The sequence below is a fragment of the Neovison vison genome, chromosome 13, assembly GCF_020171115.1.
Source record: "Neovison vison isolate M4711 chromosome 13, ASM_NN_V1, whole genome shotgun sequence".
NCBI lineage: Eukaryota > Metazoa > Chordata > Mammalia > Carnivora > Mustelidae > Neogale > Neogale vison.
This window is the reverse complement of record NC_058103.1, coordinates 17,232,169-17,260,167: the sequence shown is the minus strand read 5'-3', so window position 1 is coordinate 17,260,167 and position 27,999 is coordinate 17,232,169. Positions and strand designations below refer to the sequence as shown.

General features: G+C 44.4%; 1 protein-coding gene across 1 annotated transcript; it reads left to right on the top strand.

Annotated features, from left to right (window-relative positions):
- The first annotated feature begins 2 nt into the window (after positions 1-2).
- ANGEL1 (angel homolog 1) lies at positions 3-27,999 on the top strand. Its single transcript, XM_044230325.1, has 10 exons — positions 3-111; positions 3,242-3,817; positions 4,721-4,947; positions 5,410-5,479; positions 6,085-6,518; positions 8,762-8,888; positions 9,198-9,308; positions 23,568-23,637; positions 24,164-24,327; positions 25,073-27,999. The coding sequence occupies exons 1-10, from the start codon at positions 48-50 to the stop codon at positions 25,231-25,233; spliced, it is 2,004 nt and encodes a 667-aa protein (XP_044086260.1). The 5' UTR covers positions 3-47; the 3' UTR covers positions 25,234-27,999.

Below are 27,999 nucleotides of genomic sequence, written 5' to 3'. Positions count from 1 at the left end.
AGGAGGGGAGGCGGGCGCGAGCCGGAGCGCGAGCGCGGCGGCTGGCCATGATCGCGTCGTGCCTGTGTTACCTGCTGCTGCCGGCCGCGCGCCTCTTCCGTGCCCTCTCAGGTACCGGCCCCGCGTCCCGGCAGGCGGGTGCCAGGCCCGGGCCCACGTCGGCGGGGTCCCGCGGGGCCCGGGGCGGTGTGCGGCGCGTCGGGCCTCACGACCACCCTTCCCCGGCCAAGTGGGGAGGCGGCCCTCGGTCCCCGGTGCCCGCGCTGGACCCCACGGGGCCCCGGGCCCGGCCGACGACCCTCGCGGGCGCCCCTCCTCTCCCCGCGCCTGTGGCCTGGTGGCGTCCGGCCACGGTTAATGCGGGAGGGGGACGGCGAAGGGGCAGGAGCCGTCCTTCCCGGGTCCCGGGGGTGTACAGGTTTCAGGGGTCCGCCGAGTCACTGCCCTGGGGGCTCGGTGAGGGTTGGCAACTCGGGTCCAGGCGAACGCCCGAATTGTCGGGGCTTGGGTGGGGGGTGGTGTCTGTGGGCCGAATACCCGCAGGCACCTGCCCTCCCCCGGGTTACTCCACGCTCACCTTTCCCAGCCGCCTCTCCGCTCGCTCGCCAGCCGCGTCTCTCGTTGAAACACCGCTGCTCACAACCCAGAGACCTTTTCCGACCCAGCTTTGAAGCAGCCTCCCCTGCCCTTAGAGATGCGGCGGGGTGGAGCCAATGCCCAGCTGGTACTTTAGAGGGGGAAGGGTGCTATTTTTTTTTTTATTTTTATTTATTTGATAGGCAGATCACAGAGAAGCGGGCAGAGAGAGTGGAGGAAGCAGGCTCCCTGCTTAGCAGAGAGCCTGATGCGGGGGCTCAATCCCAGGACTCTGGGATCATGACCCCGAGCCGAAGGTAGAGGCTTTAACCCACTGAGCCACGCAGGCGCCCCGAAGGGAGCTATTCTTTCACTTTTTCATGATCTGCCTGCGCTGCCATTCCTGGTCTTTGAAATTCCCGAGGCTCTTAGGACACCGTCACTTCCCACAGAACTCCCAAAATGTTCTCTGGCAATTTAGAGGCCGGGACAGACCAAGCGCTACTGTCTTGGAAATAAGCAGTCAACTGCATTCTGTGCTTTTCCTTTCTAGACCTTTACGTGTGTGTGTGTGTGTGTGTAGATACATTTATCTAGTTATTTGTGTGTCTGCCTCTGGAGTGCAACCTCCAGGAGGGCAGGGCCATGTCTGTTTTGCTACTGTATCTCCAGTGCTAGCACACTGCCCAGAATATAGCAGGCACTTGATTCAGGATGAGAAACTCCACGGAAGTAATTGCTTTCAGAGAATTAAAGCATATTCCTTTATCCATGCTGTCATTTCTGGAGCTCTTCCAATGTCCACCATGGTAGTCTCAGTGACATATACTAGTCCACAGTTTTCTAGGCCTGCGGTCAGCCTTTAGAGATCTCAGAGGAGGGACCACTTCCCTCCCTCCCCCATTAAAGTAGTACCACTTTTTAAAAACTTTGTGTATTTGGTTTTTACATAAGGGTTTCTTTCTTTCCCTCCCTCCCGTCGTTACTTCCTATAAAACAATTCTGTTGAAAAACCAGCCTCCACCACCACCAAAATTCTCCTAAATTTGAAACCAAGGACCCTCACACTTGTCAACTGGAGAGCCTCTGCCATCTGGTATGCAGAAGATGTTTCAAGGGACAGGGAATTAGCAAATCCCTGAGATTAAAGCCAGCAACACAGTTCATGGGTGTAAAGCGGGGTTTCGCAATCTCAGCATTATCGACATTCGGGCCTAGATAATTTGTTGTGGGGCTGTCCTCTGCACTGTAGGATGTCCAGCAGTATCCTTTTCCACTAACCTCTAGATGCCAGCAGCATCCCTGCAGTTTTGACAACCACTGTTTCCAGATAATACCATCTGTCCCCTGAGGGCAAAATCACCCCTTGTTGAAAACCACTGGCTGAGAGGGACATAGACTATAGGTCCACGTACACTATAAAAAAGATAATATCTTTCAGCATTTGAACCATTTTTGATACTTTTCTTTTGAAAAAACAGAGCTGATAAAATGACTCTCTGGTGATTGAGGGTGAGCTTGTCACTTGTCCCATGCTGTAAATAAGTGATTTAGTGAGTGTGGGTGTTTGCTTGCACCCAAACCAAAACACTGTGCTTGGAGTTTGGGGGGCTCCTAGTTTAGAGTTTTCCCACTTGCTGTCTTGCCTGTTCGCTCTCATTTGTTGCTGCTGTAGCAAAGAGATGACAGCTGTCTCTTACTGTCACTCGTTGGCACCTTCCGATTTATAGCCTCTGGTGTGTTATAGAATGGGAAGGCTGATAATGAAGTTTGTGAAGATTTATGAATAGAATATATAGCTTTGAGAAAAAGAACTACGGCCTTTGCTAAGAAATAAATTCTGTACATTTTGAGACACCCTTTTTGTCTACTTCAGGACATATTCTCTTTTTAAAGATTTTTTTTTAAAAGATTTTATTTATTTGACAGACAGAGATCACAAGTAGGCAAAGAAGCAGGCAGAGAGAGAGAGGAGGAAGGGCTCGATCCCAGGACCCTGGGATCATGACATGAGCGGAAGGGAGAGGCTTTAACCCACTGAGCCACCCAGGTGCCCACAGGACATTTTCTTTTGGAATGCATTCATAGATAAGAGGATTTATAGAACTAGAAAGGTTCTTGGAGATTGTGTTGTTCAAACTTTCCCTTTCCCGCCTTTACAGTCAAGAGTGAGTCCATCTCACCAGGGGCTTTGTCCAAGGTCACATGGTTTGTTAGTTTCAGTGCTAGGTCATAACCCACAGTTCTGATTCATGGTCAAGTGCTGGTTCCAATGTAATGTGACCCCTAGAACCAGAGAGTTGATGCTCAATAGGAGTCGTGACCTCTAGACAGAAGGGGGTGGGGGTGGTTATATATGACCATCTCCATCCTAGATTATGTGGGACAGCCACTCTTTCATTCGTGCACTGGATATCTCTCAGATCACTACCATACAAGTTAGTTTATACTTGTAAAGCACTTAGAATAGTACCTGGCACATAAAGCACTTTATGCTAATGATAATGGTGTTCCCGGCCCTAAAATGGGCAGGCTTGGTGATGGTAAACAATGGGCAAGGTGCACATGATTCTTGTTTGTATGGGACTTTCATTTTAGTTGGGAGAAGAGTATGGTTTGGGGCATGTTGTCATCTTCTAACACAGTATTTTGGCTTGCTTCTTAGATGCTTTCTTCACATGTCGAAAAAATGCCCTCCTGGCGAAGAGCTCGTCCACCCAGGTAGAGGGCGACTTTGCCATGGCCCCTCGGGGGCCCGACCAGGAGGAGTGTGAGGGCCTGCTACAGCAGTGGCGAGAAGAAGGGTCGAGCCAGGTGCTCTCAACTTCGAGTGAGGGTCCCCTTGTAGATAAGGGACTAGCCCAGAGCAGCCTGGAGCTCCTGATGGATAATCCTGGAGAACAGGATGCTGCTTCAGAGGACAAGTGGTCCAGCAGGCAGCTGAGTGACCTGCGGGCAGCAGAGAACCTGGAGGAGCCTTTCCCCGAGGTGCTAGGAGAGGAGCCACTGCCAGAGGTCGAGGGTCCAATGTGGGCGGCTGTCCCCATGCAGACCGGCCCCCAATATGCAGACTGTGCTGTCCTCCCAATGGGTGCCCTGGCTGCAGAGCAGTGGGAAGAGGACCCTGCAGTGGTGGCCTGGAGCATAGCACCTGAGCCTTTGCCCCAGGAAGAGGCTCCCATCTGGCCTTTTGATGGCCTGGGGCAGTTGCAGCCTCCCCCAATGGAAATCCCGTATCATGGTGAGTCTGACAACTGGCTGAGTGAGCCTGGGCAACAGCTTGTCTCCAGTGTGAGCAGAGCCTCTGCTAAAGAGAAGATTCTCTGACAGGGAGCTCTGTTGCGTTCTGTTTTTGTGAGAATCTTACGGTATCAGATCTCGAGGGGCCTTAGAGATTGTCTCATCCAGCCCCATGGTTTTTTGAAATAGATGATGAAATAGCCGTGGTGCAGAGAGGTGGCAGGACAGGCCTGAAGTCACACAGCTAAGTAGAGGCAGAACTGAAAGCACATCCTCGTTCTGATTCTCCACTCTCTAGCAATTGTGGTGGAAAGATCTCAGGGCCTCCACACCCTGCCTCAACCAGAATTTTATCTTCTGGTTTTATCTATGTTATATATATTTGGCTTCCATTAATATTTGAAGAATGAGTTCTGTGGCTCAAATAGGTTTGAAATCCACTTTGCAGTGCCCACAGGCTCTAGGGGAGATGGGGACATGTGGTTTATAGCCCCACAGGCTTTTTTGAATTTAAAGGTTAGGAAACACTCAAGGTTGAGATTACTCTAGTAATGTCTTTAACCTCAGGTGATTGGGAAGCACATTGATCTGTGATTCTCCAGAGACCCATAGACTTACCAAAGTGAGAAATTGTCAGCCTAGAATTATTGACCATGTACCAGGTGCCAGGTATCGTGCTAGGGACATTGGTGAACAGGCCAAGATTGTCTCTGGTTTTGTGGAGCTTATTATCTAGTCTGAAAATGTCTTATGAGCGCTGCTCAAATAGCCATAGAGAAGGATGGGTGGTAGGGAAGATAAAAAAAGGAACCTGAGGCACAGTAGCTCTGACTCAGGAGTGGAGATGGTGGGACCTGAGGATAACATACTTGTTGTGGACCTCTTCTTTCCGACCCCTTTGCAGAAATCTTGTGGCGAGAATGGGAGGATTTCTCTGCTCAGCCAGATGCTCAGGGCCTGGAGGCAGGGGATGGCCCTCAGTTCCAGTTCACTCTGATGTCCTATAACATCCTGGCCCAGGACCTGATGCAGCAGAGCTCAGAGCTCTACATGCATTGCCACCCGGACATCCTCAATTGGAACTATCGCTTTGCGAATCTCATGCAGGAATTCCAGCACTGGGACCCGGATGTGAGTGAAGAGGGGAGGAAGTGCCATCTTGTATTTGCTTTAAACCTGGGCTGTTTCCCAGTGCTCTTAGAAAATGAGTTCAACCCCATAGTTTTTTATAGGATTGGAGTTTTGCCTAGGGCTGGAGCTTTCCTGCCTGGAGTAAATTAAGTTTTGGGCAGGTGCTGAGAAGACTCTCTGGGTGCACAGTTTCCAGCACCATTATGCAGGGAGGGAGACTCGAGGGATTCAAGAAGCGGGTAAATCCAACTCAGGCATCTAGTCTAATCAACTTAACTCTGGGCCTGTCCTTGCTGGTGGTGGCTGTTTGGGAAGAGTCGGCCGTGTGGGAAATTTCAGTGTGACCCTGCCTGAGACAAGCAGCAGCTTCCCACCTGGCCTCAGTGCCTGCTCCTTGGGTGGGAGTCACTTTCCAGCACTCTTGGTACTCTGTAGTGATTGGTCTCCTTGTCAATCTCCCAGATCCTGTGTCTCCAGGAAGTCCAAGAAGATCATTACTGGGAGCAGCTGGAGCCTTCTCTGCGAATGATGGGTAATGCAGCTCCCTGGCATGCTCACCGGTCTTGCTTCCTCTGGCCCTGTCTGCTCTCTCTGGAAGGCACCAGCTTTTTCTTTTGCCTCAGTAAATCCTCAGTCTCAGCTGTGCACTAGCTCCTCTGTATGGGTGAGAGAAAGAATGAGTTCTGCAGTTTTAAGGCAGTTCTGACATTGAGTGCCATTTAATCCTTGAAGTAACCCACCCTGTGGGGCTGAGTTACTGTTATCCCCATTTTTATAGTGAGGAGACTGAGGTTCTGAAAATGTGTGTGACTTGCTCAAGGTCACCCACGCTACAAAGTTAGTAGGTTGTGGAGCTAGGACTCGAATTTGTCTGACTCTAGAATCCATGTTTTTTCTATCCAGTGATACTGCTTCATACCCTTCTGTCCTCCTTCCCCTTTAGCCACTCTGTCATCTGGTTATAACTGTAAGGGAACCTCTGCAGAGCCAAGGAGTTGGCAAGGACAGGAACCCCCTTACGGAGCAGCAGGACAGGAGCAGTGCCATAGGCACACACACCCCGGCTACTGCCACTGGTTGGAGGGATTCAGGCTTGGAGGTCCCTGACCCATGTTCTTGGCCGGATGTTCCTTGCAGGTTTTACCTGTTTCTACAAGAGGAGGACCGGGTGTAAGACAGATGGCTGTGCTGTCTGCTACAAGCCCACGAGATTCCGTCTGCTCTGTGCCAGCCCTGTGGAGTACTTCCGGCCTGGCTTGGAGCTCCTCAATCGGGACAACGTGGGCTTAGTGTTGCTGCTGCAGCCACTAGTCCCAGAAGGCCTGGGGCAAGTCTCGGTGGCCCCCCTCTGTGTGGCAAATACCCACGTCTTATACAACCCACGCCGGGGTGATGTCAAGCTGGCCCAGATGGCCATTCTCTTGGCCGAAGTGGACAAAGTAGCCAGGTTGTCTGATGGCAGCCATTGCCCCATCATCTTGTGTGGGGACCTGAATTCTGTTCCTGATTCACCTCTCTACAACTTCATCAGGGACGGAGAGCTCCAGTACCATGGGATGCCAGCCTGGAAGGTGAAACGGGAGAGGCCACTGGAGAGTGAGGTGGGGGGATGGGAATGGCCAAGGGAGAGAGTCAGGTATTGGCAACTTCTGTGGCAGTGACCTCAGCTACACCTTTTCTGGCTCCCTCTGGCTTTTTCTGTTGTTCTCTTGAATAGTGTGTATGAAAGGCTGGAAGCTAGAAATTCCTGGGTGCCTTTGGCATCTGGGAATTCTTTTAGTTTTTATCATTAATTTTTAGTTCGTGAGGAATACAGAAGTGCATCCTTGCAAGAATTCAGACATTGTAAAATAAGACCAAACCCCCTTTATCACCTACATTCCTTACCTTTCCCTTTAGAGTGAGGTAGTAATTGTTTGAAGTTTGGTGGTGGTGTTCCAGAATATTCTGTGTGCATTTACAGTGATATCTATGTTCCTGTGATATTATAATTATAATTTATAGTTATTAGGCACTTACTTGGTTCCAGGTGCTATTTTAAGCACTTTACTTAAATTAGCTCACTCAACTTTCACAATTTCTATCATCGTTTTCATTTTTGAAGTGAGGAAACTAAGGCGTAGAGAAGTTTGGCTGTTTACTGGCTCTAGGCCATGCAGGTAGCTAGTGGTAGAATCAGGATCCCAGAGCCTTTCCCCTCCAATACTGTGCTGTGATTGCTTCTGAGAGCTGATATATGATCTACTGTCTGTGTGTTTGTAAACCCATTACTGTATGTTTTGTTCTGTAGCTTGTTCATTTTCGCTCAATGTATATATGGATCTATCTCATTCCTTTTAACTGCTGAATGTTGATAGCATACATATCTCGTAGTTTTATTCCATTTAGCACTGCTGATGGACATTCAGCTTGTAGTGATTTCTTTATATGTCACTTCATCTCCCTGTTCTTCTGTTTGGCCACTGCTGTCCATCTTATCACTTAACTTGTGGCAAGGCACAGTGGCGAAAGGACACAGAAATGGCTGTGTTATTGTTGAGCACTCTGGGCTTTTATTTTAATAAGGTTACTCAAGTGCCAGCAATATCCTGGTTCCCATGTGTGCAGAGAAAGGTCTTATCCTGCCAGAAAGCGCTATGATCAAGGAGCTCAGAGAGTGGGAAAAAGAATGTACTAAGTGCCTACCATGTGATCAGCACCATTAGGCATGATGATTAAGAGCCAGCCAGTCCTAAGTTCCAGTCCCTGCTCTGCTCCCTTGTGCAAGTTACTTAACTCCCTTAAGCCCCATGTGCCTCATCTATACACTAGGGATAAAATGGGACCCATTTCAGAAGGGGGTTTTTTGTTGTTATTTGGCAGATCAAATACAAGAATGCATGGTAAAGTATTTTCTGGTTTCTGCTTCAAAGGAAGCAGTCAGCCATCAGTTGTTATTATCAAGATTCTTAATTGTAGGTGATTATTATTATTATCCCATTTTATATTATTATCCCATTTTATAGTGGAGGATATTGAACCCTGGTGTTAAGTAACTTGCCCAAAGTTACACAGCTAGAAAGTGACCATTAAATCTTTGGTCTGTTTTACTTGAGACGGCATATTGAAAATGTATGTCCTTCAAGGGCAGATGGATTGTATCTATCGCTGTGCTCTCCCTACCACTCAGCTAGTGTCTTGCACATAGCTGGCATTAACATATTTCTTGTTGTTCGATGACATAAAGGGAGTTTTGCTACACAGGGTAGAGCTAGGCAGATGACTGATGTTACCCGATGTTTCCCTGCTACATTCTGTCCGTTCCCAGGCTGCTCATTGGCTTTTACCAAGGATGGTGACGTAGATACGGTAAAGTTCTTGGTGCATTTCCCATTTGGTTTGACCCTGCGGTTTCCTCATGATGGACTTAAGATGCTAGACCTTGATCCAGAAGATCCAAAGATCGAGATAAAACTTTTTCCCACTGCAAATTAAAGCCCCTGGAAGTTGATAGACCCTGTGGAGACACATGTAGATTTTTCTGAGGTGAAATTCAGGGGACCGTATGTTCTTACAGTTCTATTCCTTTGACTCACGTACCTTATCTTCTTAGCGCTCCTTTCTGCTTCCTGGACATTTCAGTGCCTCTGGTTTTTTAAAAATAAGTTTTAATTAGCATCTTATTTTTAACAACTTCCCTGAAACTGACGTGTTTTGCTTATATTATGTATATAGTGTGTGATTGTGTTTGTGTGTGTGTCTGCATGTCCCAAATCATGGGCTATTTTCTTTTTCCATCTTGGTATCATCATTCCCACCTGCTCTTTCCTTCTAGGTGTCTGGACAGGAAGACTTTTCCCATCAGCTTTACCAGAGGAAGCTGCAGGCTCCACTCTGGCCCAGCTCCCTGGGCGTCACTGACCGCTGTCAGTATTTCTCCTCCTGTCACCCCAAGAGAGCAGGTGAGCCTCTGCCACATTCTTGGTTGGCTGTGCCTCTGTGCCTATTTTGGGAGAAAGCTGGTATTTCAGTGACAAGAGAAAATGTAATTCCCTCAATTCTCTTAGCAAGTTCCTTTGTTTTTCCCACCGTCCTCCTCATGACCTCCCAGTGAAATGGACAACTTTAAATCCTATCTGTTGGAAAATCAGCTGGCCTTCGGAGCCAGGCTTCCTCTGTGTCCCTATACTGGAAGCTTCTTGGTATTAAGGCTGCTTCAGCACGTGGCTTCTCTTCTTTTCTCTCACTGTGTGGCTTTTCCTGGTTTGCAGAGAGACTGAAGTATAGCCGAGACTTTCTGCTGCAATTCCGTTTCTGTGACGTTGCCTGTCAGCGACCAGTCGGACTGGTTCTTATGGAAGGAGTGACAGATACTAAGCCAGGTAATGGACACTAAGCTTATTTTCTCGGACTTCTTTCCTCCTTACTCCTGATATTTGCCAGTTACGTGGTTTCTTAGTCTTTTTGTAGGTATAATTCTCAAGGTCAGCTTCTAGTAATAAGCATGCTTAGAAGGAAGGTCAGTGGAGTTCTGCACCCATATGCCGGCTTAGATGTGCAGCATAGTGAGAACACGGACCAGGAGTCAGGAGACTTGAGTTCCAGTCATGTCTGAGACCTTAAATGAGCCATGGAACCTTTTTAGGCTTAAGTAGCTAGTGACCAATGTATGTACAGCAGATAGGGGAGATGCACGTGACAGAGTTTGAAAGTCATACGGTGACAGTGGTCCTGCTTGTGATAAAAAGTTATTCCTACTGAGAACTCCCAGATCGAACGTGGCAGAGTATCCTTGACATTTTCCCCTTCTTGTCTCTGAAACCATTCCAGAGCAACAAGGATTGGAAAAAAGCAATGCAAACTCCATCTTTGAGAAAACTAGGAGACTTGAATATATCTGAAACTGTGGATCACAGCGTAGATAGAATGGCTGCAGGAAGCACTGGAGGCTGTGCAGGTGTGCTGGGGGAAGTATGGAAGGACATATCTGGGGGCTGTGTTGATCTCAACAAAGACCCAGCGTAGCACATTTCTCCGAAGTGCGGAGTGTACCTTGAGGCACAAAATTAAAAAATTCCTTGTTTCATCAGCAAGAATAGTACGCACAGGTTGTGATAGGAGATTCTCTGTACCTGCTTTGGTCTTAATAGGCACTGGAGAAAAGCCTGATAAGGAATCAAGCCCTATTTGCATTAAGTAGTCTGTTTGAGTGGCAGGAGGGGCGATGAGATACTTAATAGAGCTGCATATCGCTTTTGGCTGGGGAGAAGTAAAGATTAAAAGGACTCATATACAACCCTGTGTCATCAGGAATATTCCTGTTACTTGGAATGTATACCCAGTTCTTCCCTCAGAGAAGCTGTGCAGATAGCTGGTACAGAAAAATCTCAACTAATTCAAAGCCAGGGTGCTTAAAAGGAACCAGCACGAGAGCTGTGCTAGAATATTGCAAAAAAGAAAGCAGAAGGAACAGGAAAAACAAAAGACAGATAAAGAACAATTACCTCAAAGATAAAAATTGTTGTCATGTAGCATATGAAAGATTATGATTATTTTCCCATGAATAAAAAAGTGAAGCAATTGCCTTTTAAAAATAAGAGTACAAAAATAATTGCCTTTATAAAATAAGTTCAGACATTGCAGGACATCAGAAGTTGAAATGGAAGCTGCAGAGCCAGGAAAAAATAAAAAGTTTAAAAATCACATAAAATGAAGACAAAATTGGTACAGCATAAGAAGGAATGGGAATAGAGACTGCTGAAAACAGACCAAGAGACAGAGGCCATGAAAGAAAAAGCAAAATAAAAAGGACGTAAAAGGTAACAGGGATTAGAAATGATAGTGGTAGAAGATCAGGAGACTCTTAACATACACAAAGTTGGAGTTCACAGAGAAGAAAACCAATATAATGGCACAAAAGGAATGCGTAAAGGTATGATTCAAGGAAAATTTTTCCCAAAGTTAAAAGATCTGAGTCTTCAAATTGAGATAAAGTACCATGTTTCAGTAGTAAATGACATAGGAGAATCAACAATAAGATATCTTACTGAAGTTACTAGAAGCCAGAGACAAAAGAATCCTTTGGGCAGTTGAACCAAAATGATTGGGCTGTTCTTAAGGGTAAAAATAACCAGGTTGGCTTCAGACTTCTTAACATTATCATTCAACTCTAGAAGACAGGAGAACAAGGCTTCATGGAAGGAAGGTATGATTCAAGATTTCGTACTCAACCAAAAGCTCTTCTTGACCAAACTGTGAGAACAACCTAAAATAACCAAGCCATGACTGTATTAGAAGGCCTGGTGATAAGCAATGAATTTATTTTTTCCTGTAGGAATTTAATTTGAATTGGCATTTTGCACAAAGCAAACATTTCAGTGGCTTTATTATTTTTTTTTATTGTGAAGTTAAATCTGTTATGTAGCTCTAGCGATAGCAATAATGGTAATGGTCCCCATGTGTGAAGCAGCTACCATGCTCCAGGAACTGAGAGAGCTGCTGGTATTAAGTGGCCTCAGGCAGGGAAGCAGTGACTCAGTGCTTTAGAATTACAAAATCCTAAAGTTAAGACAGTAGTAGGACCCCACATTTCATGTTAAGAAGAATACATTATTAAAAACCAAACCAAAACAGAATTGTACTTGAAACATAAAACAAGCATTTCAATTTAATAACAAAATGAAACCGTTAAAACATATACAGATGATCACTTTGTAAGTAGAATCATTATGTAGGGGGAAAATATCCAATTCACTAGCAGTGCAAAATAATTAGCAGTATTTTCAAAACTGAGATTAAATTTGGGTAAACACACTGATCCACCATAAGTATAGTTACCATCTATCACTGTACAAAATTATTACAATATTACTCTGTTCCCTGTGTTGCATTTTTCATACCTATGATTTACTTACTTTATAACTGGAATTTTGTACCTCTTAATCTCCTTCACCTATTTTGCCTCTCCTTTACCTCCTCCCCTCCGTCAACCACTGGTTTGTTCTCTGTATTTATGAGTCTGTTTCTATTTTGTTCTTTGTTTTGATTTTTAGATTTCACATGCAAATGAAATCATATGGTATTTGTCTTTCTCTAAGTTATTTCACTCATAGTGCCCTCTAGGTCCACCTATGTTGTCACAAATGGCAAGATTTCATTCTTTTTTATGGCTGAGTAATATTCCGTGTGTGTGTGTGTGTGTGTGTGTGTGTGTGTGTATGTGTACATACATTCTATGTTCTTCATCCATTCATCTGTTGATGGACACTAGGGCTGCTTCCATATCTGTGCTAATGTAAATGAGGCTCCAGTAAACATTGGGGTGCTTATATCTTTTTGAAATGGTGTTTTTGTTTTCTTTGGGTAATTATCCAGAAGTGGAGTTACTAGGTCATATGGTATTTCTATTTTTAATTTTTTGAGGACCTTTCATACTGTTTTCCACAGTTACTGGTTTATATTCCCACCATGAATAGAAAGTCTTTTTTTTTTTTTAAATATTTTATTCATTTATTTGACAGACAGAGATCACAAGTAGGCAGAGAGGCAGGCAGAGAGAGAGAGAGAGGAGGAAGCAGGCTCCCTGCCAAGCAGGGAGCCCGATGCGGGACTCGATCCCAGGACCCCGAGATCATGACCTGAGCTGAGGGCAGCGGCTTAACCCACTGAGCCACCCAGGCGCCCCATGAATAGAAAGTCTTAAGTGTAATAAGGAGATCATAATATGTGATCTCTTATCTAGAAGATGTGTTTAGATGTGTTAGCAAATAATATTTCCAGTCTAATACTAGAGTCATGCAACCCACCACTGCACAGTGCACAAAGGTTCCCTTTTCTCCACATTTTTCTCAACACTTGTTTTTGTCTTTTTGATACTAGCCATTCTGACTACATTCTGATACGAAGTGATATCTCATTGTGGCTTTGATTTGTGTTTCCCTGATGATTAGTGATATTGAGCATCTTTCCATGTTTTTGTTGGCCATCTGTATGTCTTCTTTGGAAAAGTGTTTATCTCATGAATGTCTTTTAAAGACTCCAGATGTAAAAACTGCCACGAGTTTTAGACCATGAGTAGAAAGACTTAAGTGCATTAAGACCATCTGTGATCTTTCTTTCTAGAAGATGTATTTAGATGTGGTAACAAATAATATTTCCAGTCTAATACTAGAGTCATGCAGCCTACCAGTGCACATCAGAACTTTCCAACTTGACCGTGACACTGATTTAACAGGCAGCAATGTGAGATGCAAAAGGAGCTGCAGTGCTCAGTCGTGATGGCGGACATTGCACTGAGCAGAGAACTCTGCATTGCCCGGGTTGTGCAATAAAAACATCGTGATTCTCACTCTCCCCAACTCCCTTTGTGGGGGAATATTTCGTAAGAATGGAATCCAAATTTTAAGTCCCCTTCTTACAAATATTTTCAATTACTAATGATTTCTTCTTTCCAGTATGGTCTTAAAGATCCTGAAAGAGGGTTACTGATTTTCTTTGTAATGACCACTTGCCTGTTTCCATCGAACTCTGGACCTTCAGGTCTTTTAACAAATAACCAAAAAACCATGTGCCCAATAAAGTACACTATAGAAAAACCGATGGCTAATAGATGATTTTTGTAACCACTATTTACAAACTGACCAGATGGCCACAGACCAAAAGCTGTCTGATCAGTTGTCTAACCAGGAAAGTTCTGAATCAAGCTTCTCCAACGGCCCGTGCCAGAATACAATTTATCCTCTTCCCAAGCCTTGCAGAAGAGCTTGCTTGTTTGACCACAGCTCTGGTAGAGGCAGCTATGGCCCATGTGCTCATCTGGTCTGGTGGGGCACGTGTGTGACTGCTAGAACAGTGCTGTTTGTACACAGTGCGGCTTGGACAGAACTGCGTGTTGAGGGAAACCAGTTTTAGTATCCTGCTGCTCACTAAGATTTTTCTTGTGTATCATAATGTAAAAGACACAACTCAAAATGAAGATATTCGCATTATAAATATTTAAGCTTCCAATAACATTACATCAACAATCATCAAGTGAAAGTGCAGGCATAACAAGGAACAGTACTCAGAAAATAACTAACAGTAAAGGGTTTTAATTCCTCTGTCTTAGCCCACAACAGATCAAGTAGAAAAAAAGATCACTAAGAATATGGAAGACTATAATCATGTGTATATGGTAAATCTGATTGATGCATATCAAACTCTGAATACTGAAAGCAGAGGAAAGACATCTTTTTAAGTATTCATAGGAAATTCTTAAGAATTAGACCACCAAAAAAAAAAAACACCTCAATAAATCTCAAACAATAGAAGTCATACAACCTTTCTTTGGTTACACATGCAGTAAAAATAGAAATTAGAAACAAAAAAGAAAACATTATCATCTGGTTAGCTAGAAAACTTCAAACAACTTTTGAGTCAAAGGTGAAATTTCAGCTAAAATTGCAGAATATCTAGAAAATAATAATAATGAAAGTACCATGTATTTGTGGGATGTAGCTAAAACTGTTCAGTGAAAAGTTTATGGAATTATGTGGAATATTTAGAATCATAGAATTACATGAATAGATGAGATAAAAGTAAATTACTTTCTTTTTTTGGGCAAAAAACCAGCTGTCAATTAGTTAGCCCCTTTAAGCTATTTTGAAGGGCAGGGAAGGAACAAGGGAATGTATCTGCATCTGGATACAGAATGCAGATAATTAATAGGATTATAAGGGGGTTCTTTTCCCACCTGAGTGAAATTGAGATGGTGTATATTAATTTTAGAAAATGTATTTTAGTAAAGTTGGTTACAGAGGAGAGAGAGAATCTAAGTAGGGAAGAAATACATAAAGTTCTCAACTTTGTAGTCCTACAAAAACACCAGACTCAGATTGATTGGAGAATGTCATCAAACCTTCAAAGAACTTTTAATTCCATTACTACTTAAATTATTACAGTGCACAGAAGAAGAAAGGAGCTGATTCTTTTTATGCAACAAGTATTTTGACCCTGATACCTGACAATAATTATACAGAAAAAACTATCAACACTAAAATTCTCCACTCATGAATACTGATGCAAAAACATTTAAATAGAAGATCAGGAAACAATCTAGCAGCACATTGAAAGACCAAATGGAGTATATCAGAAATACAAAGATTGTTTAGTATTGGGAATTCTATTCATGTAACTTAACATACTAATATATATGAAATCTATTAAAATATATAAATTGCATCCTATAGATGTCTAAAAGACTGTTAAAAAATCAACATCTATTCTAGATTCTTTTTAAAAGACACCCCCCCTTAAATTAAGGAAAAACTAGATACAGGCATACCTTGTTTTATTGTGGTTCACTTTGTTGTGCTTTGCAGACATTATATTTTTTACAAATTGAAGGTTTTTGGCAACCTTACAGTGAGCAAGTCTTAGCGCAATTTTTCCAACACCGTTTGTTCACTTTGTATCTGTCACATTTTGATTATTCTCGTGATATTTCCTACTTTTTCATTATTATTATATCTGTTATGGTGAACAGTGATCTTTGATATTATTATAAGAATTGTTTTGGAGGGTCATGAGCCACACCCATGTAAGACGGCAAACTTAATCATCAAATGTTTCGTGTGTTCTGATGGCTCCACCGACCAGCCATTCCCCTGTCTTTCTCTCGCCCTCTCCTTGGCCTCCCTGTTCCCTGAGACAAAACAATATTGAAGTTAGGCCAATTAGTAACCCTACAATGGCCTCTAAGCATTCAAGTGAAAGGAAGAGTCGCATCTCTCCCACTAAATCAAAAGCTAGAAATGATTAAGCTTAGTGAGACAGGCAATAGCTAGGCTTCCTGCCCTAAACAGTGAGCCAAGCTGTGAATGCAAAGAAAAAGTTCTTGAAAGAAATGAAAAGTGCTCCTCCGGTGATCACATGAATGATAAGAAAGCAAAAAAGCCTTACTGCTGATATGGAGAAAGTTTGGTGGTCTGGATGGAAGATCAGTTTAGCCACATTTCCTTAAGCCAAAGCCTAGTCCAGAGCAAAGCCCTAACTCTCTTCAATTCTGGGAAGCCTTAGAGGTGAGGGAAGTGCAGAAGAGCCTGAAGCTTCAGGGGTTGGTTCATAGTGTTTAGGGAAAGAGCCCATCTCCATAATGTCAAAGTACAAGGTGAAGCAGCAAGTTATCCAGAAGATCCAGTGAAAATAATGAATGAAGGTGGCTACACTTAATGGATTTTCAGTGTAGACAGAACAGCCGTCTTTTGAAGGAACATGCTGTCTGGGACTTTTATAGCTAGAGAGGAGAAATCAATGCCTGGCTTCAAAGCTTCAAAGGATAGGCTGACTCTCTTGTTAGGGGCTAACACAGCTGGTGACTTTAAGTTGAAGCCAGTGCTCATTCACCATTCCAAAAATCCTAGGGCCCTTAAGAATTATGCTAAAGCTATGAGCTGCCTATACTCTCCCAGTGGGGCAGCAAAGCCTGGCTGAGAGCATATCTGTTTACAACATGATATACTAAATATTTTAAGCCCACTGTTGAAACCTACTGCCCAGAAAAAAAGATTCCTTTCAAAATATTATTGGCAGTGCACCTGGTCACCCAAGACTCTGATGCACATGTTCAAGGAGGTTAACATTGTTTGCATGCCTGTTAACATAGTATGCATTGTGAAGCCCATGGATCAAGGGAGGATTTTGACTTTCAAGTTTTATTATTGAAGAAATACATTTTGTAAGGCTATAGCTTCTGCAGATAGTTGTTCCTCTGATGGATCTGGGCAGAGTGAATTGAAACCTTCTGGAAAGGCTTCCTTACTCCAGATGCATCTAAGAACATCTGTGACTCCTGAGAAGAGGTCGGATGCCAACATTAATTAACAAGAGTTTGGAAGAAGTTGATTCCAACTGTCAGGGATGACTGTGAGGGGTTCATGACTTTGGAGGAGGATGTAACAGAGATGTGGGGGAAACAGAAGAGCCATGGAGCCTGGAGATGGGACTGAATTGCTTCAATATTAGGATAAAACTTGAACTTATGGGGAGTTGCTTCTTTTTTTTTTTTAAGATTTTATTTATTTATTAGAGAGAGAGCATGAGTGGGGAGTCGGGGGAGAGGGACAAGCCAACTCCCTGCTGAGTGGGGATTCCCAGGACCCTGAGATCATGACCTGAGCTGAAACCAAAAGTCGATGCTCAACTGAGCCACATCGGTGCCCCCAAAGGATTTAGAATATTATATAAACTTAGTTGATGAGGCAGGATCTGAGTATGAGAGGATTGACGCCAATGTTGAAAGAAGTTCTCTGGGAAGAATGCTGTCACATGCTACAGAGAAACCATTTATGACCACCGCCGTCATTAGTCAGCCATCCATACTGAGGCAAGACCCTCCACCAGCAAAAAGACTACAACTTGCTGAAAGTTCGGGTGATGGTTAGCATTTTTTAGCAAATATTTTTACATTAAGGTATGTACATTTTTTTTTTTAGACACAATGCTACTACACTCTTAGAAGACTATATTATGGTATAAACGTAACTTTTGTATGTATTGGGAAAGCCCAAAAATTCAGTTGACTGGCTTTATCAGGATATTTACTTTTCCGCCATGGTCTGGAATGGAACCCACCTAATCTTTGAGAATGATCTTGGTCTGTCAGAGTGCATGTTGGCAACAATGTGCCATAGAGGTGAGGGGCAGGAGGAGAGGGGAGTGAAGCCACTGCAGGCCTGCAAATTAAAAACCGAAACCAAACCACAGCACTTACTCAGCTCCACGCATCAGCATCTGGCTTAAAGAAGACACTGTAGTAACATTCCTGTCAAAGTCAGGAATAGGACAAAACTCTTGTTTTTCAGCTGTATTCAAAGATGCCAGCCAATAGATAGAGAAACAGAAATGTGGGTGGGTAAACAGAAGTAACAAAATGGAGGGGAGGGGCTAATTACTTGCTCATGTTTTTAGCTAACTGGTAATCCAAGAGAATCAACTAACAGCTATTATAGGCATTGAGATAATTCTGGAAAGTAGCTGGTATAATATGAATATATAGAAAAACAATAGTATTTGTGTATAAAAATAAGGATATACTTGTTAAGAGATAATAATGAAAAAAAAAGACCCTATTTATAATGCCAACAAAAAAAGAAAAAAATCAACAGGGAAAATGTAAAGTATATGAAGGAATATTCCGTTTAATCTGAATTATTAAATTACTTGGCATGAAATTGTCCATAACGTTCCTTTACCCTTTTTTAAAAAAAAAAAACAGCTTTACTGTGATGAAATTCATATATCATAAAATCTGCCCATTTGAAATGTGCAAGCCATTGGCTTTTATTCTATTCAGAATTGTGTATACATCACCACAATCTAATTGTAGAACATTTTCATCCCTCCTGAAAGGAACCCGGTATCCATTAGCTGTCATTGTCCATTCACCCCTCCCCTTGTGAAACATTAATTGAATATGGCCTTGCAGGTTTCTGAACACTCAGTTCTATTTCATTCACTTTATGTCCATCCTTATGCCAGTACCACAGTGTCTTATTTTAGCTTTGTATAAGTTTGAAATAGAGAAGTTACATCTTATGACTTGGTGGGGTTTCAAGATTATTTTGTTTATTCTGAGTCCCTTTCATTTCTATATGAATTTCAGAATCATCATGTCAGTTTCTGCAAAGAAGCTAGTTGGGGGATTTTGATAGGGATCTAGAAATCTATAGATCAGTTTGGGAGGCATTGCCATTTTATTATTATTTTTTTAAAATATTTATTTGACAGAGAGAGATCACAAGTAGGCAGAGAGGCAGGTAGAGAGAGGGGGGGAAACAGGCTCTCCGCTGAGCAGAGATCCCGATCCGGGACTCGATCCCAGGATCCTGAGATCATGACCTGAGCCGAAGGCAGAGGCTTAACCCACTGAGCCACCCAGGCGCCCCCGGTATTGCCATTTTAGTAATACTGTCTTATGATCAATATATATCAGTGTTTTTTTTCATTTATTTAGATCTTTAATTTCTTTCCATGTTTTGTAGTGTGTAAGTCTTACGCTTTTGTGAAATTTATTACTATTTTATTCATTTTGATATTGTGTTTTCTTAATTTTATTTTTAGATTTTTACTGCTAGTGTATAGAAATGCAGTTTTTGGGAGCGCCTGGGTGTCTCAGTGGGTTAAGCTGCTGCCTTTGGCTCAGGTCATGATCTCAGGGTCCTGGGATCGAGTTCCGCATCGGGCTCTCTGCTCAGCAGGGAGCCTGCTTCCCTCTCTCTCTCTCTGCCTGCTTCTCTGTCTACTTGTGATCTCTGTCTGTCAAATAAACAAATAAAATCTTTAAAAAAAAGAAATGCAGTTTTTGTATATTAATCTTCTATGTTGCAGTCTTGAAAACTCATTTATTCTAATAGTTTTTTAGTGGGTTCTTAGGGTTTCTGTATAAGAGATCATGTCATCTTGCATACAGAAAGAGCATTACTTCTTCCCTTCTAATCTGGATGCCTTTTATTTCTTTTTCTTCCATGATTGCCCTGGCTAGGCCTCTCTAAAGTTGAGTGGTGAGAGTGGACATCCTTGTTTTGTTCCTGATCTTAGGGGTAGAGCTTTTAAGTGTGTTGTGAATTAAGTGTGATGTGAGCCCTGGGGTTTTTGTGGATTCTCTTTCTCTGGTTGGAGAAGTTTTCTTCTTCTTCTTTTTTTTTTTTTTTCAAAGTTTTTATTTATTCATTTGACAGAGAGAGACAGCAAGAGAAGGAACACAAGCAGGAGGAGTGGGAGAGGGAGAAGTAGGCTTCCTGCTGAGCAAGGAGCCTGATGGTAGGGCTCAATTCAGCATCCTGGGATCTTGACCTGAGCCAAAGGCAGATGCCTAATGACTGAGCCACCCAAGCACCCCAAGAAGTTCTCTTCTGTGTTTAGTTTTTAATGTTGCTTTTCCCCCCATAAAGCAGTGTTGAATTTTGTCAAATGGTTTTTCTGTGTGTGTTCAGATGATCATGTGGTTTTTATCCGTTAGTAATCCAGTAATATACTATATTACATTAATTGATTTTTCAGATGCTAAACCAGCCTTACATTCCTAGGATAAATTGTACATGGTCATAGTATATAATCATTTTTTTATTTTGCTGGATTTGGTTTGCTGATACATTGTTTTGGTGTTCTGAGACTTAATTTTCAACGTGGGGAAGGAGGGTGTTTATACTCGATTCAATTCTGACACCATCTACCCAGAGATAGCACAGGCGAAATAAAGGCTCAGTCCTGTAAGACTTGCCCCACTTCCCAACTTCAGACACCGATCACACGCCCACCCTGTGCTTCCAGCACCCTCCCGCTTGGACTTTATTTTTTTTATTTTTTATTTTTTATTTTTTTTTTTTAAAGATTTTATTTATTTATTTGTCAGAGAGAGAGGGAGAGAGAGGGAGCACAGGCAGACAGAGAGGCAGGCAGAGGCAGAGGGAGAAGCAGGCTCCCTGCCGAGCAAGGAGCCCGATGTGGGACTCGATCCCAGGACGCCGGGATCATGACCTGAGCCGAAGGCAGCTGCTCAACCAACTGAGCCACCCAGGCGTCCAAAGATTTTATTTATTTATTTGACAGAGAGAGATTACAAGTAGGCAGAGAGGCAGGCAGAGAGAGAGGAGGAAGCAGGCTCCCCGCTGAGCAGAGAGCCTGATGCGGGACTCGATCCCAGGACCCTGAGATCATGACCTGAGCCGAAGGCAGCGGCTTAACCCACTGAGCCACCCAGGCGCCCCCCGCTTGGACTTTAGATACCAGTAACAAGTCCAGCGTATTAACTGAACTTTCTGACCAACTGGCTGTTAAAAATCAGAGGTTCCCGTGAGTCTCTCCTTCCTTGGGTTTAATTAAGTTGCTGTAACAGCTCACAAAACTGAGAGAAACATTTTACTCATTAGATTACCTGTTTATTATAAAAGGATAAAACTTAGGAACAAGCCAGATGGAAGAGATGCATAGGACAATGTATTTGGGAAGTTTCCATGCTCTCTGTAGGCCCCATTCTCCCCAAATCTCCATGTAGTTACCAGTCCAGAAGCTCTCTGAAGGCTTTGCTACATTACATAGGCAGGGTTGATTAATTCATTGGCTATTGGTGAGTCAAGCTCCAGCCCACTTCCTTCCCAGGAAGTTTAGGGAACTGGGACAGAAATTTCCAACCCTCTAATAGCAGGTTGGTTCTTCTGGTAACCAGCCCTCATCTTTAGGTGATTTCCAAATGTCACCTCATAATATAACAAAAGACACCTTTATCACTCTGATCTCTTGAGAAATTTTAAGGGTTTTGGGAGCTATGAGTCAGGAGCTGTGGACAAGACCAAATATATATTTCTTATAAATTATAATGTCATAGTCATTGAAGAATTTTGCATGGACATTCACAGGGGATATTCTGTAGTGTTTTTTGTGATATTTTTGTCTAATTTTGATTAACACCTCACAGCATGAGTTGAGAAGTGTCCCATCTTAATTTTTAGAAGTGTTTATGAAGTATCTGTATTACTACTTCTTTAAATGTTTGGCAGAATTAACCAATAAAGCCATCTAGTCCTGGGCTTTTCTCTGTGGGAACTTTTTAAATTATTAATTTAATTTCTTTACTTGCTTATAGGCTATTCAGATTGTCTATTTTTTCTCGAATCAGTTTACATAGTCTGTGTCTTTTTATTTTATTTTTTAAATTTTATTTATTTATTTGACAGAGAGAGAGAGATCACAAGTAGCCAGAGAGGCTGGCAGAGGGTGGTGGGGAAGCCGGCTTCTCGCTGAGCAGAGAGCCCGATGTGGGGCTTCATCCCAGGACCCTGGGATCATGACCTGAGCCGAAGGCAGAGGCTTTAACCCGCTGAGCCACCCAGGCACCCCTGTATCTTTTTAGAAATTTGTTCATTTCTTCTGAGTTATCAGATTTGTTGGTATATAGTTGTTTATATTATTCTCATAATTTAAAAATTTCTGTAGGGTTCCATTCTTCTTCCATTCTTAGTTTTAGTAACTTAGTAACTTGGGCCTTCTTTTTTTTTGATCAGTCTAGCAAGGGTTTGTCAGTTTTATTGATCCTTTTTACCCTGTTGTCTTAGTTGGTTTGGGCTATTATAACAAAATATCACAGCCTAGATGGTTTATAAAGAACAGAAATTTATTTCTCACAGTTCTGGAGCTGGAAGTCTAAGATCAGAGTGCCAGAATGGTCCAATTCTGGTGAGGGCCCTTTTCTGAGTTGTTGAGTGCTAATTTCTTGTGTCCTCATTTGGCAGAAAGAGGGTGAGGGAGCTCTCTGAGATCCAAGCCTCTTGTAAGGGCATTAATCCTATGCCCAAAGGCTCCACCCTCATGACCTAATTACCTCCCAAAGGCCCACCTCCCAAATACCATTTCACTGGGGGGTGGGATTTCAATGTACTTTGGGGAGACACAAACACTCAGTCCATAACACTTATTGAAGTCAGTGGGATCTGTAATAATATCCCCTCTTTCTTTCCTGATACTGTGCTTTTTCTTTTTTCTTTTTTCTTTGTGTGTTTGTATGTGTACTTATTTTTGTGTATTTAAGAATGTATACATACATATTACATTGTGTGCATACATATGTATGTATACTACACACATACATATATACATACACAGCAGATGGTATATGATAGAAAATCTCTGAAGGAATATACCAGGGATTTGGTAACATTGGTTGCTTCTGGAGAGGGAAATTGAGTGGCAGGAGTTCCGGAATGGGAGGGAGACTTTTCACTGATATTTTTCTCTACATTTTGATTTTTGTACCATGTGACTCTATTACCTAAAAAAATAAATTTATTTCTAAAGAATAAATTTAAATAAACTATTTAAAAAGGTGCTGGGCCCTACTGGGTATTTACCCCAAAGCTACAGATGTAGTGAAAAGAAGGGCCATCTGTACCCCAATGTTTATAGCAGCAATGGCCACAGTTGCCAAACTGTGGAAAGAACTAAGATGCCCTTCAACGGACGAATGGATAAGGAAGATGTGGTCCATATACACTATGGAGTATTATGCCTCCATCAGAAAGGACGAATACCCAACTTTTGTAGCAACGTGGACGGGACTGGAAGAGATGATGCTGAGTGAAATAAGTCAAGCAGAGAGAGTCAATTATCGTATGGTTTCACTTATTTGTGGAGCATAACAAATAGCATGGAGGACAAGGGGCGTTGGAGAGGAGAAGGGAGTTGAGGGAAATTGGAAGGGGAGGTGAACCATGAGAGACCATGGACTCTGAAAAACAACCTGAGGGTTTTGAAGGGGCGGGGGGGTGGGAGGTTGGAGGAGCCAGGTGGTGGGTACTGGAGAGGGCACGGATTGCATGGAGCACTGGGTGTGGTGCAAAAACAATGAATACTGTTACTGTTAAGCTGAAAAGAAATTTAAAAAAAAAAAAAAAAGGTGCTGGGCCAAGGAAGAAATGTCAGTGTTCAAGGTCTCTGTCTGCCTTCCTACAAAGTTGATCCATTGTTTCCTTTGTCCCATCACCTCTTCTCTTATCCTTTCCCCTTTTGGAGCAATCTGGTCCAAGGATCTGAGAGGGGTCCCAGGGTGCAAGGTTCTGGCCCTGCTTCACTCTCTGGGAATAAAAAAATCTCTTCTCTCTGGTTTTCTACAGAGCGACCTGCTGACTGGGCCCCGTCTGTCCTTGAGGAAGACACTCTGGAGCCTGAGCCTGTCTTCCCCAGGTGATCTTCCTTCCGGTTCCCTGCAGCCTGCTTTCCAGCCCCCATCTGGGTGAATGAGAGATATTCTCATTGGCTTTCCTCAGGCTGATTTGGGGGGCAATTTTGCTGAGGTCTCTCTTCTCCTAATACGTGCTAAGCTTTTGGAAGGGCTGGTGTGCAGAGGCCAGAGGTGACCCACCTAGGTTCTTGCAGATGAAGAACCCATGCACATTTCCTCAGGGGGTGAGGCTTCACAGAAGAACTTGCTGACCCCTGGACAGGGTACATTAGGTATACTTCACCAGGTAATGAGAGGAGAGTGGGATGGGGGTGGGGTGAGGAAGGTCAGGGGACTGTGTATAAATGTGTCTATTTCTAGGCTGATTTTAGCTAAGACCATCTGCCTCTTATTAGCATGGGAAGGAACTTGCTGAGATAGAATTAGTTGGGATTGGCCCTTGAAAAACTATAAAACCCATAGAGGAAGTGACTTTGAGAAAAGGTCAATAATGTTTGTTGACTGACCTCTTCCTCTTCATCCCTGCAGGACTGTAGGCACCATCCAGCACTGCCTTCACCTGACCTCAGTATATACTCATTTCCTGCCCCAGCATGGCCGCCCAGAGGTCACCACAATGCCCTTGGGTCTTGGAATGACAGTGGATTACATCTTCTTCTCAGCTGAGTCCTTCGAGAATGGGAACAGAACTGGTAAGCCTGGTGGATCCTGGGTTCATAGAAGCCACCTCAGAAGTCCCTGGGAACAGCTGATGGTGAAGGTCAGGCATTTGGTCACATGGCTTGGGCTGCTGGGACCAGACTCCTCAAAGAGCAGATTTCATATCTACCTGGCACTAGACATCCTCATCATAATTCCCTTATTAGGCCACTTGCCTGCCTTTATATCTTTGCACTTTAGAGAGAGGTGGGCAGAGCCAGCCTTATCTCTATTTAGGAGATAAAAATAGAGCACCGGGAGGTTAGTGGACTTTGAATGTGGCAGCCATTTGGTGAGGGACTTGGTTAGGTTAGAGACCCTGTTTCTTGTTTCTTCACCCTCTACCAGCAGTCACAGTATGGCAGCCTACTGGCCTCATGGCTGGTTTGTTTAAAGCATGTCTTTTAAAATGTTTGAATTGATTCCCTATGTTTCAAAAAATCAAATTTTATGTAGAAAACCTGGATTTCCAGCTTTTCTTGGAAAGTCCAAAGTTTTCATAGATGCTGGGCCTGGGCACCACAGTCTCCCTGAACCCACCCTGCTTCATTCAATGATATATCCTAGGGTATCTGAGAAAGGGAGGCCTCAGCCAGAGGCAGCTGGGAGAGGTAAGGGGTGGCGGGGCAGCCAAGGAGATGCAGCCTCCATAAAGCATAGCTCCCACAGGCCCCAGTCACCCCATGCAGTGGCCCTGGCTGCTTTCTCACTCTCACTGGCTTCTGCTTTGTGCCCCAGATCGCAGGCTGTATCAAGATGGGACTCTCAAGCTTCTGGGCCGGCTCTCCCTCCTCTCTGAAGAGATTCTCTGGGCTGCCAATGGCTTGCCCAACCCCTTCTGCTCTTCAGACCACCTCTGCCTGCTGGCCAGCTTTGGGATGGAAGTCACCGCCCCATGATGGGGTTCCCAGGGCAAGAGAGCTTCTCTTCCAGAAGAGCTCACTGGGTCAGAGACTGTGGAAATACCCCATACTTCTGGAAACCTAGATCCAAGAAACTTACTCCTATCCCCTCCCCTCCTTTCCCCCGTTTCCCTTTTCCCATGGTTAGATTTTCTCCAGGCCTGTCCACGTTCTCTGCCTGTGGTCCCTGCCCCGCCCCAACCTCTTCCTAATCCTGTGCCACATACTCAGTGGCCCTGGGAGAGGCAGAAGGGGGGGTCCCCTTTCATTCCATGTATCCAGTGCTCCCCCTTAATTTTTAATTACCAGGGTTGCGGGAGCTATTGATCTCATTGGTTATTTGCTTTCAGGCTGTTTCTTGATGGTATCTTCTAACCCAGTCTTCTTTCTGCTTTCATGACCTCTGGGCCCAGCCCTCTTGCCAGACACACACGTGAGGTGTGTAGCGTGCATGTGTCCTCTCAGTGTGGGACTGCTCTGTACGGCCATGCCTGCCTCCGGCCAGCCCCACTTTCCACACTGGGGCTGTCGACCTCTTCACAGGTCGAGAGCATGACCTAGTAGCTGTGCGTTGCCAGGCAGCGGCAGGGGCGTGGGCCCTTCTCCCCTTTTATCCTCTGTGTCTCAGGAGGCGTTCATCATGCCACCCAGGCCATACTCCTCATCTGGCCGTGGGGAATGAACGGGCCTCATAGCCTGTAACAGCAGCTTCAGGGATGCACTACCTGCCCCAGCAGCCTCTGAGCCTCCAGCCCAGAGCTCCCACAGCCCTGGCACGCTTTCTCGAGGGCTCTTCCCTTTTTCCAGGCCGCTGTGAGAGATGTGCAAGTGTGAAGCCCTGTGTGGGGTCAGGGGACTGAAATAGGAGTTTGAGGTTTAAAAGGACAAGAAAGTACCTTCAGGAAACTCTTGTCTTACTGTATTCTGCCCCACGCAGAACTAGGGGGCTGGGAGGCCTGGTGGGGGTAAGAGCAGGCAGGCTATGCGGCCACACTTCAGCTGGGACCCAAGACCTCAGGGACTTGTTCTCCTTCCTCTGCACTCCTCAGAAGCTTTACAGTTCCTTTCCTCCCACCACTTTTTACCTCGCTGCTTTCCCTATTCCTGTCCATTTTCTCCTAAAACAGCCTGATGTGTGGCTCAGGCCAGACCCTCTCTGCAGAAGGTGGCCTTGGGCGAAACCTGTCCAAACATTCGAGGTGGCAGTGCTGGGTTAGTTCTGGCCGGCAAGGCCTCAGCGGCTCATTGCCAGTGCTTTTCCTCCTAGCACAGGGCCACCCTGGCCTATTCAGGGTGCCCTTTGCCCACATGTATCACCTGCATGCCTTAATCTTTCATAGCTGGGGTGTGGCCTGGGTCTTCTGGGCCAGCAGCTCCTCCCACGTCCCCCAGCTCAGAGCAGCTGCTGGTCCTTGCAGATTAGCCTTGCTGTTGTCCCGCTCGGCCTCCGGAATGGGACTGAAGGGAGTGGCGGAGAGGCTGGAATTCGGGGCAGTTAGCCAGAGGTTCTCTCCCCCTTTTTTTTAAAAGCCAAAGACCCAGCCTGAATTCTGCTGCTGTGTTCATGGTTATAAGCTTTCCATGCCCAGATACTGGGGAATTTATATGTGCGTGTATATTTTTGAACATTGTATCCTGGGTACTGGGCATGTGCCTGTCTGAGCCCCAGGCCCACCTGTCCACACCCCGCCCGTCGTTCATTGTGTTCGTCTCTCCCAGGGCACCTCCTGAGATAGTCTCAAGTCCGTGTCCTATTGGTTTTCAGGACTGTAGCCCATCACTGTTCTCTTCTGCCAGGAAATGCAGTTTAAGACGGCTCAAGATGGCAGAGGGCAGGAGTTTTATAGGTGATCTTTTTCTTGTTTTCTTATTTGTTTCTGTTTTGGAAATGAAATGGGGGTTTTAAGTGGTCATTTAAGCTCTCTTTTCCGAATAAAGGTTTACCATTTCCCCCCTATTGTTAATCATTTTGTTAGGATCCTGAAGGGGAGAGAAGGCCTGGAGAGTGAGGTGGGCGAGAGGAAGAGACCAATCCTGGGCGGAATGGTCCTGTGATAAGGTGTAATCGCCCTGTGATAATTGGCACCTATCCCTGCTGCTCTGAGGCCTGCGAGGAACAGGGGCCGAAGAAGCCTCCTTCCTTGCCTTTTGTTGGGGTCCAGCTCTCTTCTCCCTCCTCACCAAGCTAGAGAACAGCTCTTTCAGCTGCTTTCATTCCCATTCCGTCTGCCCCCATACCTTCCCCTGGTCCACATGCATTTCAGGAGGTTCTGTACGGAACGTGGGGTGAGCAGCGCTTTCCTGGTCAAAGCCACGACAGCCGAGTGAGGCACGACATGTGCCTGCCGGTTGCCTCTTGTTCAATGCCTATTTCTGATCATCTTGTCTGCACGCTGGAGTCCGAACTGGACTGTGCCCATCTGTTGCTGGAAAGGTTTCCCTCCTGGGCCTCATTCTGCTGGTACTTTCATCTTCCTCCCGCCTCCCCCTGCAGCAGGTCTATGAAGCCCACATGCCCATGGGAAGCCCTGAAACTAGGTGTGGCTTCCTGCCTTGCCTGAATCAGCCTCTGAGAATCTGAATTATTTAAAGTTACCTGGTGCTTCTGTGGAACCACCTGGGCTGGAATTCAGCCAAAAGAAAACAGCTAGGGATAAGGAACACTGCTTGTCATGTTGGCTTGGTCATTTGGTGACTGTGGGTAAGTTCATTCCTTCTTGTGTTTATATCTTGGTGAATTAAAGTAATAATCTTTTCCACTTG

Bases quoted from the DNA above. Each gene is read 5' to 3' on its own strand.
- ANGEL1 (XM_044230325.1), top strand. From the start codon at position 48: ATGATCGCGTCGTGCCTGTGTTACCTGCTGCTGCCGGCCGCGCGCCTC. The intron at 112-3,241 runs GTACCGGCCCCG...CTTGCTTCTTAG, and splicing joins CCTCTTCCGTGCCCTCTCAG to ATGCTTTCTTCACATGTCGA. The intron at 8,889-9,197 runs GTGAGCCTCTGC...CCTGGTTTGCAG, and splicing joins CTGTCACCCCAAGAGAGCAG to AGAGACTGAAGTATAGCCGA.